Source organism: Acomys russatus, chromosome 14 (genome assembly GCF_903995435.1).
Source record: "Acomys russatus chromosome 14, mAcoRus1.1, whole genome shotgun sequence".
Lineage (NCBI taxonomy): Eukaryota > Metazoa > Chordata > Mammalia > Rodentia > Muridae > Acomys > Acomys russatus.
Window position 1 is genome coordinate 29,503,403 of NC_067150.1, and position 13,507 is coordinate 29,516,909.

Here is a 13,507-nt window from a genome sequence, read left to right on the forward strand (position 1 = left end):
TGGAAAAAACACAGGCTGATGAGATTTGGTATTGATGACTTTGGGGAGAATTTGCCTGTGAGTCCCAGAGTGAAATGTCATCTGGCGTGTGCTGTGCTGGACAACTTACATTGCTCCAGAAAGACGCCAAAGCCTCCATCCAGACCTTACATCACTTGGGCCCCGCCAAGCACTGGGTTCCTGACGGCTCTGAGCCTACAAAGGCTGCACTGTAACTACATAAACCGACCACCTTGTGACTGACCTCTGAGGCCCTACCAAGAAAGACTTGTGAGGCTCAAGTTCCACAAAGTGCATTGTAAGTGCTAGCTTGTAGCCTTCTTAGCATTCAAACTGAGAAGCTAGCAACTGCTGTTGGAATTAAACCTGAAACAAATAAAACGAAGGAAAGCAAGTGTGGTGATGCATGCTTGTAAGCCTAGAGTTTGAAAAACTTTAGCGAGTTCAAGGCAAGCCGGGTTACACAGGGTTAGTCTTCTCAAACAAACAAAAAACGAAATAGTTAAAAAAAAAAACAAACAAAAAAGCAAAAACAAACAAACAAAATAACACTGCCACCCGTGCAAGTTAGAATCAACAATTTTGCCTGCGGACTCCCAAAACTAGTCGAACTTAACCTGTTTGTAGGAAGACCATTTGCCTAGCTTAGTTTTACCAGCTTTCTTAGTATTTGTGTTGTTGTGTGTCCTCCCCCATCCCAGCCCCACCCCGGCCTAGACAAGATTTCTGTGTGTAGCCTTAGCTGTCTTGGAACTCACTTTGTAGACCAGCTGTACCCAAACTCAGAAATCCTCCTGCCTCAGCCTCTCAAGTGCTAGGTTTAAAGACGTGAGCTATCACATCTGGCTAGGGTCATAACCAAAAATATAACAGCCGGACAGTGGTGGTCCACGCCTTTCATTTCAGCACTTGGGAGGCAGAAGCAGGAGAATATCTTGAGTTCAAAACCAGCTTTCTTATTTGTTAAACGGCTATGGTGGCCACTCCTATAATACCACACAATGGAGAGGAGGCAAGAGATACCCAACCAGTTGCTCTCTTTCAAACAAAAAACAAACAGTATGAGATAGACTTGGTGGTGAATTGCCTATAATCCCAACCTAGGAAGGCTGAGGCAGGGGAACTGCTTCAGATTGGTCAGCCTATGACCCTATCTAAAAAAAAAAAAAAAAAAAGAGGTGGGCTGGGAAGCACAATGAATATTAGAGTAACTGGGTTAGACTTGTGGCATGATGATAGAGTATTTGCCAAGCATACAAAAGACCCATAAGAAAGTAAGAAATGTCAAATCTCTTTTTTTGGGAGGAGAGGTTGGGTTTTTTGTTTTGTTGGCTTTTTTGGTTTTTTTTTGAGACTTGAGACAGGGTTTCTGTGTAGCCTTGGCTGTCCTAGACTTGGTCTGTAGACCAGGCTGGCTTCGAACTCACAAAGATCCACCTGCCTCTGCTTCCTGAGTGCTGGGATTAAAGGTGTATGCCTCCACCACCGGGCAGAGAAATGTCAATTCTAAGAGAAAGGACTTGGGTACAAAATAATAAGGAAAACCTTGTGCTGGCTAAACAAGTGCTTTGCCACTGAGCTACATCTCCAATGCCACAATTTATCAAAAGTGAAGAGTGAAATACCTGCAAATGTTTATGAAGTTTTAAACCATGACATCAGTTTAGGGTTCATGTGATAAAAACAGTTTTTAGATCATTTCCCATTTCTTTATAATTTCCTGTGTTCTGAAATCAACAAATATAAAGACCCACAAGGTTCTTCTCTTCCTGAATGGCCTATCTCTTCATCAATGACCTATCACCTGGAAAAGAATTCAGATTCAAACACAGAATCAGTACTCTGATTGGGGGGAGGGGGAGAGAGTGAGTGTGTGTCCACTAGGGACAGACTGGGGAGAGGCGGGTGTGTGTGTGTGTGTGTGTGTGTGTGTGTGTGTGTGTGTGTGTGTGTGTGTGTGTGTGTGTGTGTGTGTGTGTCTCCACTGGATCTTCAGTTCAGGATCACACTAGCTACATTAAAAGTTCATGGACAACATAGGCTAAATGAAATATGGTCTCAAAAAATGTTTCTGACCAGATTAAAACTGGCAAAAAAGAATAACCAAATTGAGGGGAAAAAAATCATAAAACCTCCTTATAATAGTTACAAAGGAATAGTAGTAAGGCAGGTGTTGTAACACTTGCCTATAATAACAGCACTTTGGCAGCAGGTGCAGGAGGATCTAAATTGGGGGGAGGAGGGTGTTGCACATAACAGATGGCCTCTAGGGCTGGAGAGATGGCTTAGCGGTTAAGAGCACTCTCTGTCCTTCCAGAGGTTCCGAGTTCAATTCCCAGCAATCACATGGTGGCACACAACCATCTATAGTGTGATCTAATGTCCTCTTCTGGAGTGCAAGTGTGCATGCGAGGCAGAACACTGTATAAATAAATAAATAAATCTTGAGAGAGACTTTCTATTCCTTTGAGACATCAATGACAGTAAAGTGGGAAGCCCAGAATACTAAAGTTTAAATGATGGTACCACGAAACTCTCAATATGGAGGTCAAAGTGGAGCAGTCACAAAACTGCCTTTGAAGCAGAGACTTCTAATTGTATAACCAAGAGCTCTTCCCCAAAGCTGATGATTAAGGTCTGAGAGAGTAAATAAATGACAGCTGAACAGTAGAGTAGGCACTTTAAAAGGTGTGGCTATCCTCCTGAAAACAACAATTAAATTTATGTATATGTACTGAAAGTTGAACCCATATGCTTTCTTTTCCTACTTTACTCCAGAAAGGGGACAGCCTGTCCAATATCCTTAAAGAATAGAACATACAAACCTTGAATCTTATGTACAAAAGAAAAGGAGAGGTAACACCAATATCCTGTGTATAGAAGAAAGAAGGAAATCAAATACTAGTACCAATGACTTCTCAGTGTGCTGGCCCAGCCTGATTACAGTATACTGAAAAGCACAAGCATACACTCTCCAAAACCCTTTCTACTACCCAGCCTTAAAAAAGCAGGCAGCCAAGAACTTGAAAAAGTCTTTAATTGGAAAGGCAGCAAAACAATGGACAGTCAAACAAAAGAGCTCTTAAGACTTTAGAACTATGAAAGCAGAAAAAAACAACATAAGATATTTGAAAATATGGTTGAAGTAGCTCACTGATAGAGCACTTAGCTAGCGTGCACAAGGCCCTGGGTTAAAACCAATGCAAAACATAGACACACACACACACACACACACACACACACACACACACACACACACACACACACACACGTGTTGAGGGGAGATGAATGAGTGCAAATGCAGCTGAGGAAATCTCCCCAGAGACAGAGGATAGAAGAGCAGCTAAGAAATTTTTAAAAATTGACTCAGAAAGCCCCACATTCAAATAACTTTACCATGGCCTGGGGAGTTGATTCAACAATTAAGACCAATGACTGTTCTTCCAAAGGACCTGGGTTCAATTCCCAGCACTCACATGTCTGTAACTCTAATTCCAGGGATCTAATGCCTGGATTTCTCTGTAATTTCTTCTGGATTCTGTGGGCACCAGGTATACAAATGATACACATACATATATACAGGTAAAACACCAAAACATAAAATAAAAATATCTAATGTGGCATGCTATGTTGCCTAAAATGTAAGTTTTCTGTTTGTTTGTTTGAGACAAGGTTTCTTTGTGTAGCCTTGGCTGTCCTGGACTCATTTTGCAGACCAGGCTGTCTGCCTGTCTCTGCCTCCCAGAGTGCTGGGATTATAGGAGTATACCACCGCACTAGGCTAAATTTAAAAGTTTTAATTAGCCTTATCAGAAAGAGTTGGAGGAATCTATATAACAGAAGTTGTTTTGTTTTGTTTTGTTTTAAACTTGACTATGCACACATGAAAATCCAGAGAACCCAGCACAGTGGATACCTACAATAAAAACACAACACACAGACCTGGGGCAAAGAACAGACAAATACCCAATGTATTTCTCAACATTAGGAAACTGGGCCAGTGCTTTTAGAATGCTAAACAGTGCCAGTCTGGAATGTTGTATCCAGCCATGCACTAAGTATACTATAGAAGAGCTCAAAAAACATACTCCCCCAACACATTAGAAGATACTTAGAAAGCCGGGCATGGTGGCGCACGCCTTTAATCCCAGCACTCGGGAGACAGAGGCAGGCAGATCGCTGTGAGTTCAAGGCCAGCCTAGTCTACAAAAGGAGTCCAGGATGGCCAAGGCTACACAGAGAAACCCTATCTCGAAAAAACAAAACAAAACAAAAAAAAGAAGATACTTAGAAATGGCAAGTCAATGAAAATGGCAAAAGATTAACAAACACAACAGTAAAATAATACAACTCAACAAACTTGGAGAGTTAAGTCAAACTGAAAAATAGAAGACATTCTTAAAATAAACCTATTATAATCAGGTATGCTGGCATATACCTCTAATCATAGCACTTGGCAAGTAGAGGCAGGAGAAGAAGGAGTCAGCCCTGACTACAAAAGGTTCTGTCTCAAAAAAGCCAAAGTTGTTTAATGAATGGCTTAACAGAAAATAGACACAAATGAGGGAGAACTGGGTAGGGAAGTGAGAAAGTAGGAGAAATTAATACAAGTACCAAAAAATCAAAGTATTTCCTTTAAAACCTTATATAGGAAAAGTAGTAACTAGCTGGCTATAGTGGCCCACACCTGTAATCCCAACATCTAGAAGGTAGAGGCAGGGCGATCAAGAATTCAAAGCTAGTCTCATCTGTATCTTGAGTTCAAAGCCACCCTGAGCTACATGAACTATCTTTAAAAAAAAATCAAGAATCACCAAAATTAACACATCTTAACTAGCAAGAGGTAAAAGGTAATCGCAACTATAACAGATGGTAGTAAAAATGGTGTCACAAGATATAGAGCAGTGGTTCTCAACCTTCCCTGCTGCTGCAACCCTTTAATATAATTCATGCTGTGATGACCACCAACCATAAAATTATTTTTGTTGCTACCTCATAACTATAATTTTGTTATGAATCACAATATAAATAATTTTGGAGATAGAGGTTTGCTAAAGAGGACATGACCCACACACTGGGAACCACTGATGTTAGGGGTGGGGAAAAGGTACTAATTCCTGTTCCCAGCCCAAATCAGTGTTACCTTAAACTAAAACACCAAAACCTAACAAAGCAAATTCCTAACGGTCAGGCAGGTGGCAGTCATGGGAAGTTCACCAGAGCTGGAAGCAGTCTCTGGGGAGCAGGTGGGTGTGTGGATGGGCATGTGTGTGACATTGTATGGGTGCTTTTTGGATGGATTTTTAGATGATTTTTTTTTTACACTAAGTGGGCTATAACTGAAAATATAATCAATTTAAAAAAGAAATCTGTGTAGAATAGAAAACATCAAGATCCCAGGAGTCAAAATGATATAAAAAGAGGGTTATTCCATTTACACTATAGAGAAAGCTTACTAATAACCTATAATATTAATCATATTGGTATAAGTCTCACATTAACCTTTCCTAGTAGGCAGCAATTCTGTATATCAATCAAGTAATATATTTATATGAAATTAAGTCTTCTGTTAAATCTAAATTTCAACCACAGTTAAAATACAGAGTACATAAGCTGGTTTGAAAGAGAAGCCCTTAGGTATACACGTACACCTAAGAATATGTGCATTGAGTACCACTTGTGACTACCTAAAAGTCATAATTCCTCTTGTTTTCTTAAATAGAAACACTAATTTTTTAAAGATGGTTTATATACATCAGTGATTATGTCCTGTGCTGTAAAATACATGAAATGTCCTATTGTATGGAACAGAAAGCTGTTTATCCTGACACAAAATATCTATGGGATCTCTGTGCTTTGAAGTTAAAACTTTTGTCTCTTTTCTTGCAGTCAGACAGGCAGTGATCTCAAAGTGCCTGTTAGTAGCAACACTGCCCATTTCCTATGTATATATTTAGCAAAGGCTTCAAAACCAGGTAAGCAAGCCTCAAGTGGTGTATGAACACAGCAGACTGACACTAAGAAAAACAGAAGTTCATAGTGGATAACCCCAAGAGATTTAGCCCAGGCTAAAGGAAACGAGCAAAGAGCTGTTTACTGTGCTTTAGTTTAGTGAAGCACTGAAGACCTACATTTCATACAGATACACACAGTTACATCTGACTGCAGAAACACCCACTGACCATCCACCTCTCCAGCGTGATGCTGGAGGAGTACCTTCCTCTCAGATTGCTATGCTTCACTGAGTCCTAAGAACTATGGATTAGTCACACCTGGTTCACATTTCTGCTTAGAAAAAGAAAAATCCTCACTAGTGTGAAAGAATGATGGAGAGATGGGGGATACATAGCAACTCTGTCCTTATAAAGCCAAAGAGATTCTAAAGAAACATACACTGAGAACACAGACGTAACAGCAAGAAAGCTGTCTTTCTTGCCCAGAAATAGCACTCCTCTGGTCCCAGAAACATTTATTCATTTGATAAAAATTTATTAAGCACCCATTATATGCAAAGCATTGTACCCGGGGTGCAACAAGACAAAAAGTGTGACGAAGTTGTTTATATTTGGAGAACCAGAGCTAGTCCTTGAGTTTGCTGACAGGAGAAAGGAAGAATTCTCCTATTTGGTTGGTTCATCTGGGGACCTAGAGGATGGACACAGATTTCCACCCATTCACTCCTGTGATCCTTGTTCAGCCAATTTAAGTCAAAACAAATAAGGCACATTTAAAAAAAAGCCCCCCCTTTAATTGACCAAAGTAAAGCCATAACATTTCATTTGGTAACCTGCTCAGAATTATAAAAATCATTTCATTTGGCCCAGCCCATACTGTCCAGGGCAAAACTTCCAGACAATTCTAATCCCATCCGGCTGTGTTCTTATAAACTGCATATGAAAAAAAATCTTCAGCGTCCTCAATATGACGCGCTCAGTGCGAAGCATTCAGGGTACAATGTGACATTTATGTCCTTGACAAGCCTCGATTATCCAGGTCCTTTACCTGCAACATAAAGACGTCAGTTTAGTATTTACCAAAAGTTCAACTTTGGAGAGATCTACTGGCTCCACGATAAGCAAAAAGGACCACACCAGACTCTGTTGCCTGTTTGGCATGTGAATAAATAAGCACGGGATAAAGCCTACCTCCTGTCAGCTCAGCCTGTGAGGACAACTCTAAGAAGCAGGAGAAACTAATTTTGGCATTGAACAAAAACGTCAATTAAGCTCCACCACCACCACCCACCACTGTTATTTGAGACAGGGTTTTGCTATGTAGCCCAGGCTGGCCTACTCAATTCCCCTGCCTTTGCTCCCCTAATGGTACAATACAATGCCATACCTGGTTCAATCTTTTCTCATGTGAAAGATAGAACACCATTCTGTGTCAAAAATTCAGCAAAAAGAAAAATGTAGTTCAAAAACACAAACACATGCTTTTCCCTAACCCTCAAGCTATTTCCAACCCTACCTGATCAGTTGTGCTGCACCACATACAGTGGCCACATCTACAATACTACCATTCCAGAGGCTGAAGAAATGGGATCTACCCAGCACAAGGCAGAAGCAGATGGATCACTGAGTTCAAGGCCAGCCTGGTCTACAAAGCCAGTCCAGCACTGCTAAGACTACACAGAGAAACCCTGTCTTGAAAAACAAAACAAAACAAAAAGAAATGGAATCTGAGTTTAAAGCCAACCTGGGATACACAGTAATTTTAAAGCCAGCCTAGATGGCATCCTGAGACCCTATCCCCAAATTCATAACAAAAGAAAAAAGCACTAATCTGACAAGATGGCTCAGTGGATAAGGGCTTGATTTTGATCTCCAGGACCCACACAATGCAAGATTGACTCCTACAAGGTGTCCTCTAACCTCATATGTGGCATATGTATGTATGCCTCCCCCATATAAAAATGTAGTAAAAAAATAATAATTTTCTAAATAAAAAGAAATGTTGCCATAACAACTGCCAACTGGGATGTCTCCTATCTAAGAATAATAAAAAATATAATTAGTAATATTTTAGGCTAGTCAGATGGCTTATCAGATAAAAGTGTCATATAGATCTAATGACCTAAATTCAATCTCTGGAACCTCTACAAAGCTAAAGAGAATCAACTCCACAAGTTACACACACACACACACACACACACACACACACACACACACACACACACACACACACACACCTAACACTTCAAGTGAGTCACAAGCTACTTTGAAAGCAGGTACCGTTAAAAATGTCCCTATTTGGAAAACTGCATACTAGAACAAACCTGCAAGCATGAGAGCACCTTTCAGAGATGCAGCATCTACTGACCTTGTATATCCTGACCAGCCAATGTTCTGTAGTGTACGCTTCCTCCAGGACATCAAGTTCAAAGTCTTTATTACCAATCTCAGCATTTCGAACACGGTCAAAGCCTGGTGGACGCTCTAAAAGCAGCAAAAAGAAAATGTATTTCTATTCTACTAGTGGACTTCCTAAAGAGATGGACCTGCACATCATCTACTGCACTGTTATTCCTTAGCCTGCACTTTGACTACAGTTTGAAAGAACGACCATTATATGAAACAGCAAATCAAGAGGGCTGGGGAGATGGCTCAGGTTAAGAGCACTGATTGCTCATCCAGAGGTCCTGAGTTCAATTCCCAGCAACCATACTGTGGCTCACAACCATCTAGAATGTGATCTAATGCCCTCTTCTGGTGTGCATGTGTACATGCAGGCAGAGCACTATATACATAAAAATAAATAAATCTTTAAAAAAAGAAAAGAAAAGAAACAGAAATTAAAATGCTACCCTGCTTGAGTCCTACCCACTGTGATGCTTGTTGGAATCCATGGAGCTTACCTCTTCTAAGTCTGCAAGGTGACTTTCAAGGCTCTCTAGTCCCGAGGACTGTTACCCAGACACCTAATGCTAGTAACCCTTCCATGAATCATGAGCCCAAGACCTGTATATACTGCAACGTTTTCCCTGATGCAGAAACAAAACTGAAATAGACAAGATTTAAGCTGACCAAATACTTCTTAATGTATTCTTCTAAAAATTGGAAAAGTAGTTTTCCTCCTTATTCTTTTTCACATTGCAATATTCTTTATTGAGACACACACCCAATAAAAGCTAATGTTTTTAAGTATAGAATTTAAAGGCAAACTGAATTTAAAATCGTAACTATCACATGATATTAGCTAGTTCAGTAAACTGTTGGCTATTTCAATTTCTTCATATATAAAATGACTTTACATTAGTCTCTATTTTTTGGGTTGCTGTGAGGACTAAATGAGTTAAAAAGACTAAGAGCAGAGGCTGGAAAGCACAGTATGCGTTAGCTATTACTATTGTTGTTAGCATGATCATTCACTCACTGGCTTCTGTGTAGACCTGCCCAAAGCGGTAGTAACACATTTTATACATAAGGCAGTTGAGCAGCACTGGAGAGCCCTCACGGTCCACACGGAACTCCCCAGTTGGAGTATAGTAGTCATTCTCCTTGATGTGTCTTCCTGTCTCTGTGCTTCCTCCAATCCGGACCATCCAAAGAAATTTATTAATATCTAGATGAAAAAAAGAAATGGATTGCTGCATCAGAAAGGCTGCTAGATCTCACTAATATCACTATTTCTACAAAATAATTCTATCATCTTTTCCTAATAGGAAAACAAAGCTGGGTGGTAGTGGCTCATGCTTTTATACATAGCACTTGGAAGGCAGAGGCAGGCAGATCCCTGAGTTTGAAGCCAGCCTGGTCTACAGGATGAGTCCCACGACAGCCAACGTTACACAGAGAAATCCTGTCTTGGGGCGGAAAAAAGGAAATAGTGTATAAGCAAAACACTTCCTAAAAAAATACAAAACTTTTGTAAGAAATTGTTAATAGCTGAAATTGTATGCTATTGGTCCAGTCTTAAGCCACACTGTTGCTAAGAATTACACAGGGATAAGCTTATTGCAATCAGTAGCCAGTAGCCACTTATACTTAAATAAGTACTTGAAGTTTTATCCATATCAATTTAGAGGTAATGTAAGAGCATAATACAAGGTGAAAGCTAGGCATGTGGTGACTGTCTATAATCCCAGCACAGGGAGGCTGAGGGAATAGTTTTGTATATTCAAGGTTAGCCTGGGCTACATAGCATTAAGCTTTCATATAAAAGAATATACACTATGATAAAATATTTTATTTTAAGCCTTCATAAGCATTCAATAGAAAGTAAAACTGGAAACCAGGTATAGTGGTGCATGCCTTTAACCCTAGCATTTGGAAACAAAGGCAGATGGATGTCTGTTAGTTTAAGGCTAGCCTGGTCCACATAGTGAGTTCCAGGCCAGCTACATAGTCAGCTGCTGGGGGGGGTGGGGGGATGATTAAATTAAGAACACTGAAAACACAGTAAGATGTGTCCAAGAAGAAATGAAACTTTCTAAAAGCTACAGAAAATTTATATTCAAAGATTGCTAATTGCTTCTAAAAACATCATCTTGCCTATGCCTGTAATCTCAACACCAAAGAAGCTAAGGTAAGGGCAGATGCTGAAGAGTTCAAGGCCAAACCAGGCAACATCTTGAAAGCCCAAGTCATGAGCATTTTTGGTTTGGGTGCTGTTTTGATGGCAAGAGAAGCTCATGATATAGCCCATGCTGCCCTGAAATTCACAGCCCTCCTAGCTCAGCATGTGGAGGGCTAGGATTATGGCCGTAGGCACATTCCACCAGCTATTAGCCTGCTTAGTTTTTTACTAGAACCAAGAAAAAAATAGAAATAATGGCTAAAGACTAAAGGTCCGTAGCGAATAAGGGAATTAACAAATGAAGCTAGAGCCAGATCGAATACCACTGAGGCTGTCTATTGGCACATCTTAGTGTCAGGGTGGGGCTTTTTTAAATGCATAAAGTATTTATAAGCAGGACCAGCTGAAATGTTGAGTAAATGACAATATCAACAGCAATGATAATCATTTTCAAAACTTTCAGAACTCCTACTAATACAGTTTAATAATAGTCTTAAGGATTAAATCAGATATAGGAATAAATCAATACTGTCTTTCATGACTGTCACATGCATATTTTCATAGAGCTAGATACTGAATATTCTGCATTGTTTTTGTTTTGTTTTGTTTTGGAGGGGTTTTTTGTTTGCTTATTTGTTTGTTTTGGTTTTGGTTTTTTGGTTTTTCGAGACAGGGTTTCTCTGTGTAGCCTGGGCTGTCCTGAACTCCTGTTGTAGACCAGACTGGTCTTAAACTTTGCCTCCTAAGTGCTGGGATTAAAGGCGCGCGCCACCACGCCTGGCTCTTCTGCATTGTTTTTAATGGTTAGTATTTTACTGGCTTAAAAATAAAAAAGTAAGTCTAGTTCCCACAGTTAGATAATTTTCAAATCATCATTCTTTCAACAATTCAAAAGAATGACATCATCTCCAAAGAAAGTTCAAGAGTTTTCCCCATTTTTCTGATAAAGTCTTTCTTTACATACAATTAGCTATTAACCATCAATCTGCCTTCACAAAACCAGATTTTTTCGCCACATTCTTCTAGTCTTCTATAAAGAGTAGTTTCCAATCTTCACTATAAAACATTTGTATCACCATTATAAATGTATCCAAATAAAAACTACAAATAAACTCAAGAGCAGACAAAAATGTAGAGCAACTGAAAATTGCAGACACCACTACAGGAATTATGAAATAGTGCTACCATTGCACTTTGTTCTACTGTGCACTCTCACTCTATGGTACATATGTTCATCAAATAGATGGGGAACTAGGGAGGTAGCTTAGTCAGTTAAGGGCCTGCCATACAAATTCAGTAGGGCCCAGCATGGTGGTGCACACCTTTATTCCCAGAAGAGGCAGAAGCAGAGGCAGGTGGATCTCTGTGAGTTCAAACCCAGCCTAGTCTACAAAGTGAGTCCAGAACAGCTAGGGCTCTGTCACCCAGAGAAACCCTATCTCAAAAAAAAACAAAAACAAAAAAAACCAAAACAAACCAAACAACATGGTGGCTCACAATCACCTGTAATTTTATTTCCAGAGAAAACACAACCTTCTTCTGCTCTCCATTCACACACAGCCATCCAAGTGATATACAGATATGCATGTAAGCAAAATGCCCATACACATAAAATAAAATATGGTCCTATAGTATATAAGGTAAGTTTGCTTAACAATAAATCTAAACAAACCGAACAAGTTAAAAAAGAATACATGAGCCAGGCGGTGGTGGCACACACCTTTAATCCCAGCACTCAGGAGACAGAGGCAGGCAGATCGCTATGAGTTCGGGGCTAGCCTGGTCTACAGAGTGAGTCCAGGATAGACAAGGCTACACAGAGAAACCCTGTCTCGAAAAACAAACACGAAACAAAACAAAAAAGAATACATATAGAATTCTTACTGTCAAAGAACTAAAAAAACTGTATAGGTACCATATATAACTACTTCAACAATTCAATATATCAAGTATTTATCAATAATTCTGACTTTAAGCTAGGTGTGGTGGTGCACACATTTAATCCCAGCACTGGGGAGGCAGAGGCAGCCAGATTACTATGAGTTCAAGGACAGCCTGGCCTACAAAGCGAGTCCAGGACAGCCAAGGCTAACACAGAGAGACCCTGTCTCAAAAAAAAAAAAAAAAAAAATCTGACTTTAAGAAGAAAAGAAATGCATTGTAAGTCCTGAAAGTCCCTTAGCCACTTGGAGTAGATCCTACAAGAGACACTAGTAACAATTTGGGTGACAGTAAAGTGGGTGTGTTTTTCTGTGAAAACTCATTAAACTGTAGACTTAATAATATTTGCACCTTTCTAAATGTCAAACTTCAAGACTTTAAAAATGGCTCAGCAATTAAGAGCACTGGCTGCTCTTTCAAAGGACCAGGGGTTCAATTTCCAGTACCACAGAGGGGCTCACAACCATCTGTGTGTAACTTCAAGTCTAGTAGATCTGATGCCTTCTTCTGGCTTCTGTAAGTACTTACAGACACAGGTGCATAAACTGTGCCAAGCTTTACTGATTTAAAAAAGAAAAAATTGTGAGGCTGGGTGTGCCATTAATCCTAGCACTAAGAAGGCTCTGGACATGATAAAACAGTAAGCAAAATATATCTTAAAGTTTATTTTTCAAAAATATTGTTTTAAAATTCATCAATAATAGACGGAGTATTTGAAATGCAAGCAAAAGTTATTAATTCCCAACCTTGGGCTTTGCTGTAGTAACTACAAAACCACTGCTGCTGCCAGAGGTGGTGGCATACGCCTTTAACACAAGCATTCAGGGAGGCAAAGGCAGGCAAATCTTTGTGAGTTCCAGGCCAGTCTTGTCTACAAAGCAAGCCTGGGAGAACAGGGCTACAAAGAGAAACCCTGTCTTGAGAGAACAAAAACTAAAAAAACAAAAAACATCAAAACACCAAAAACTAAAACAAGGCTGTTACCAAATACTCAAAGGCAAGTTACGTTAAATCATCTTAATGTAAGCAATATAATCTATGAAGCATC

At 39.8% G+C, this 13,507-nt stretch overlaps 1 protein-coding gene across 2 annotated transcripts in view; it reads right to left on the reverse strand.

Moving 5' to 3' along the window:
* Nucleotides 1-6,253: 6,253 nt before the first annotated feature.
* The window catches only part of Stt3a (STT3 oligosaccharyltransferase complex catalytic subunit A), a 38,912-nt gene continuing 31,658 nt past the window's right edge, over nt 6,254-13,507 (reverse strand). For both annotated transcript variants that reach the window (XM_051156169.1, XM_051156171.1), the window contains exons 16-18: nt 9,376-9,564; nt 8,323-8,438; nt 6,254-7,002 (exon numbers count right to left, since the gene is read on the reverse strand). In XM_051156169.1, the coding sequence (XP_051012126.1) occupies nt 6,964-7,002; nt 8,323-8,438; nt 9,376-9,564 (344 nt within the window). In that variant the 3' untranslated portion in view covers nt 6,254-6,963. The remainder of the gene's footprint in view (nt 7,003-8,322; nt 8,439-9,375; nt 9,565-13,507) is intronic.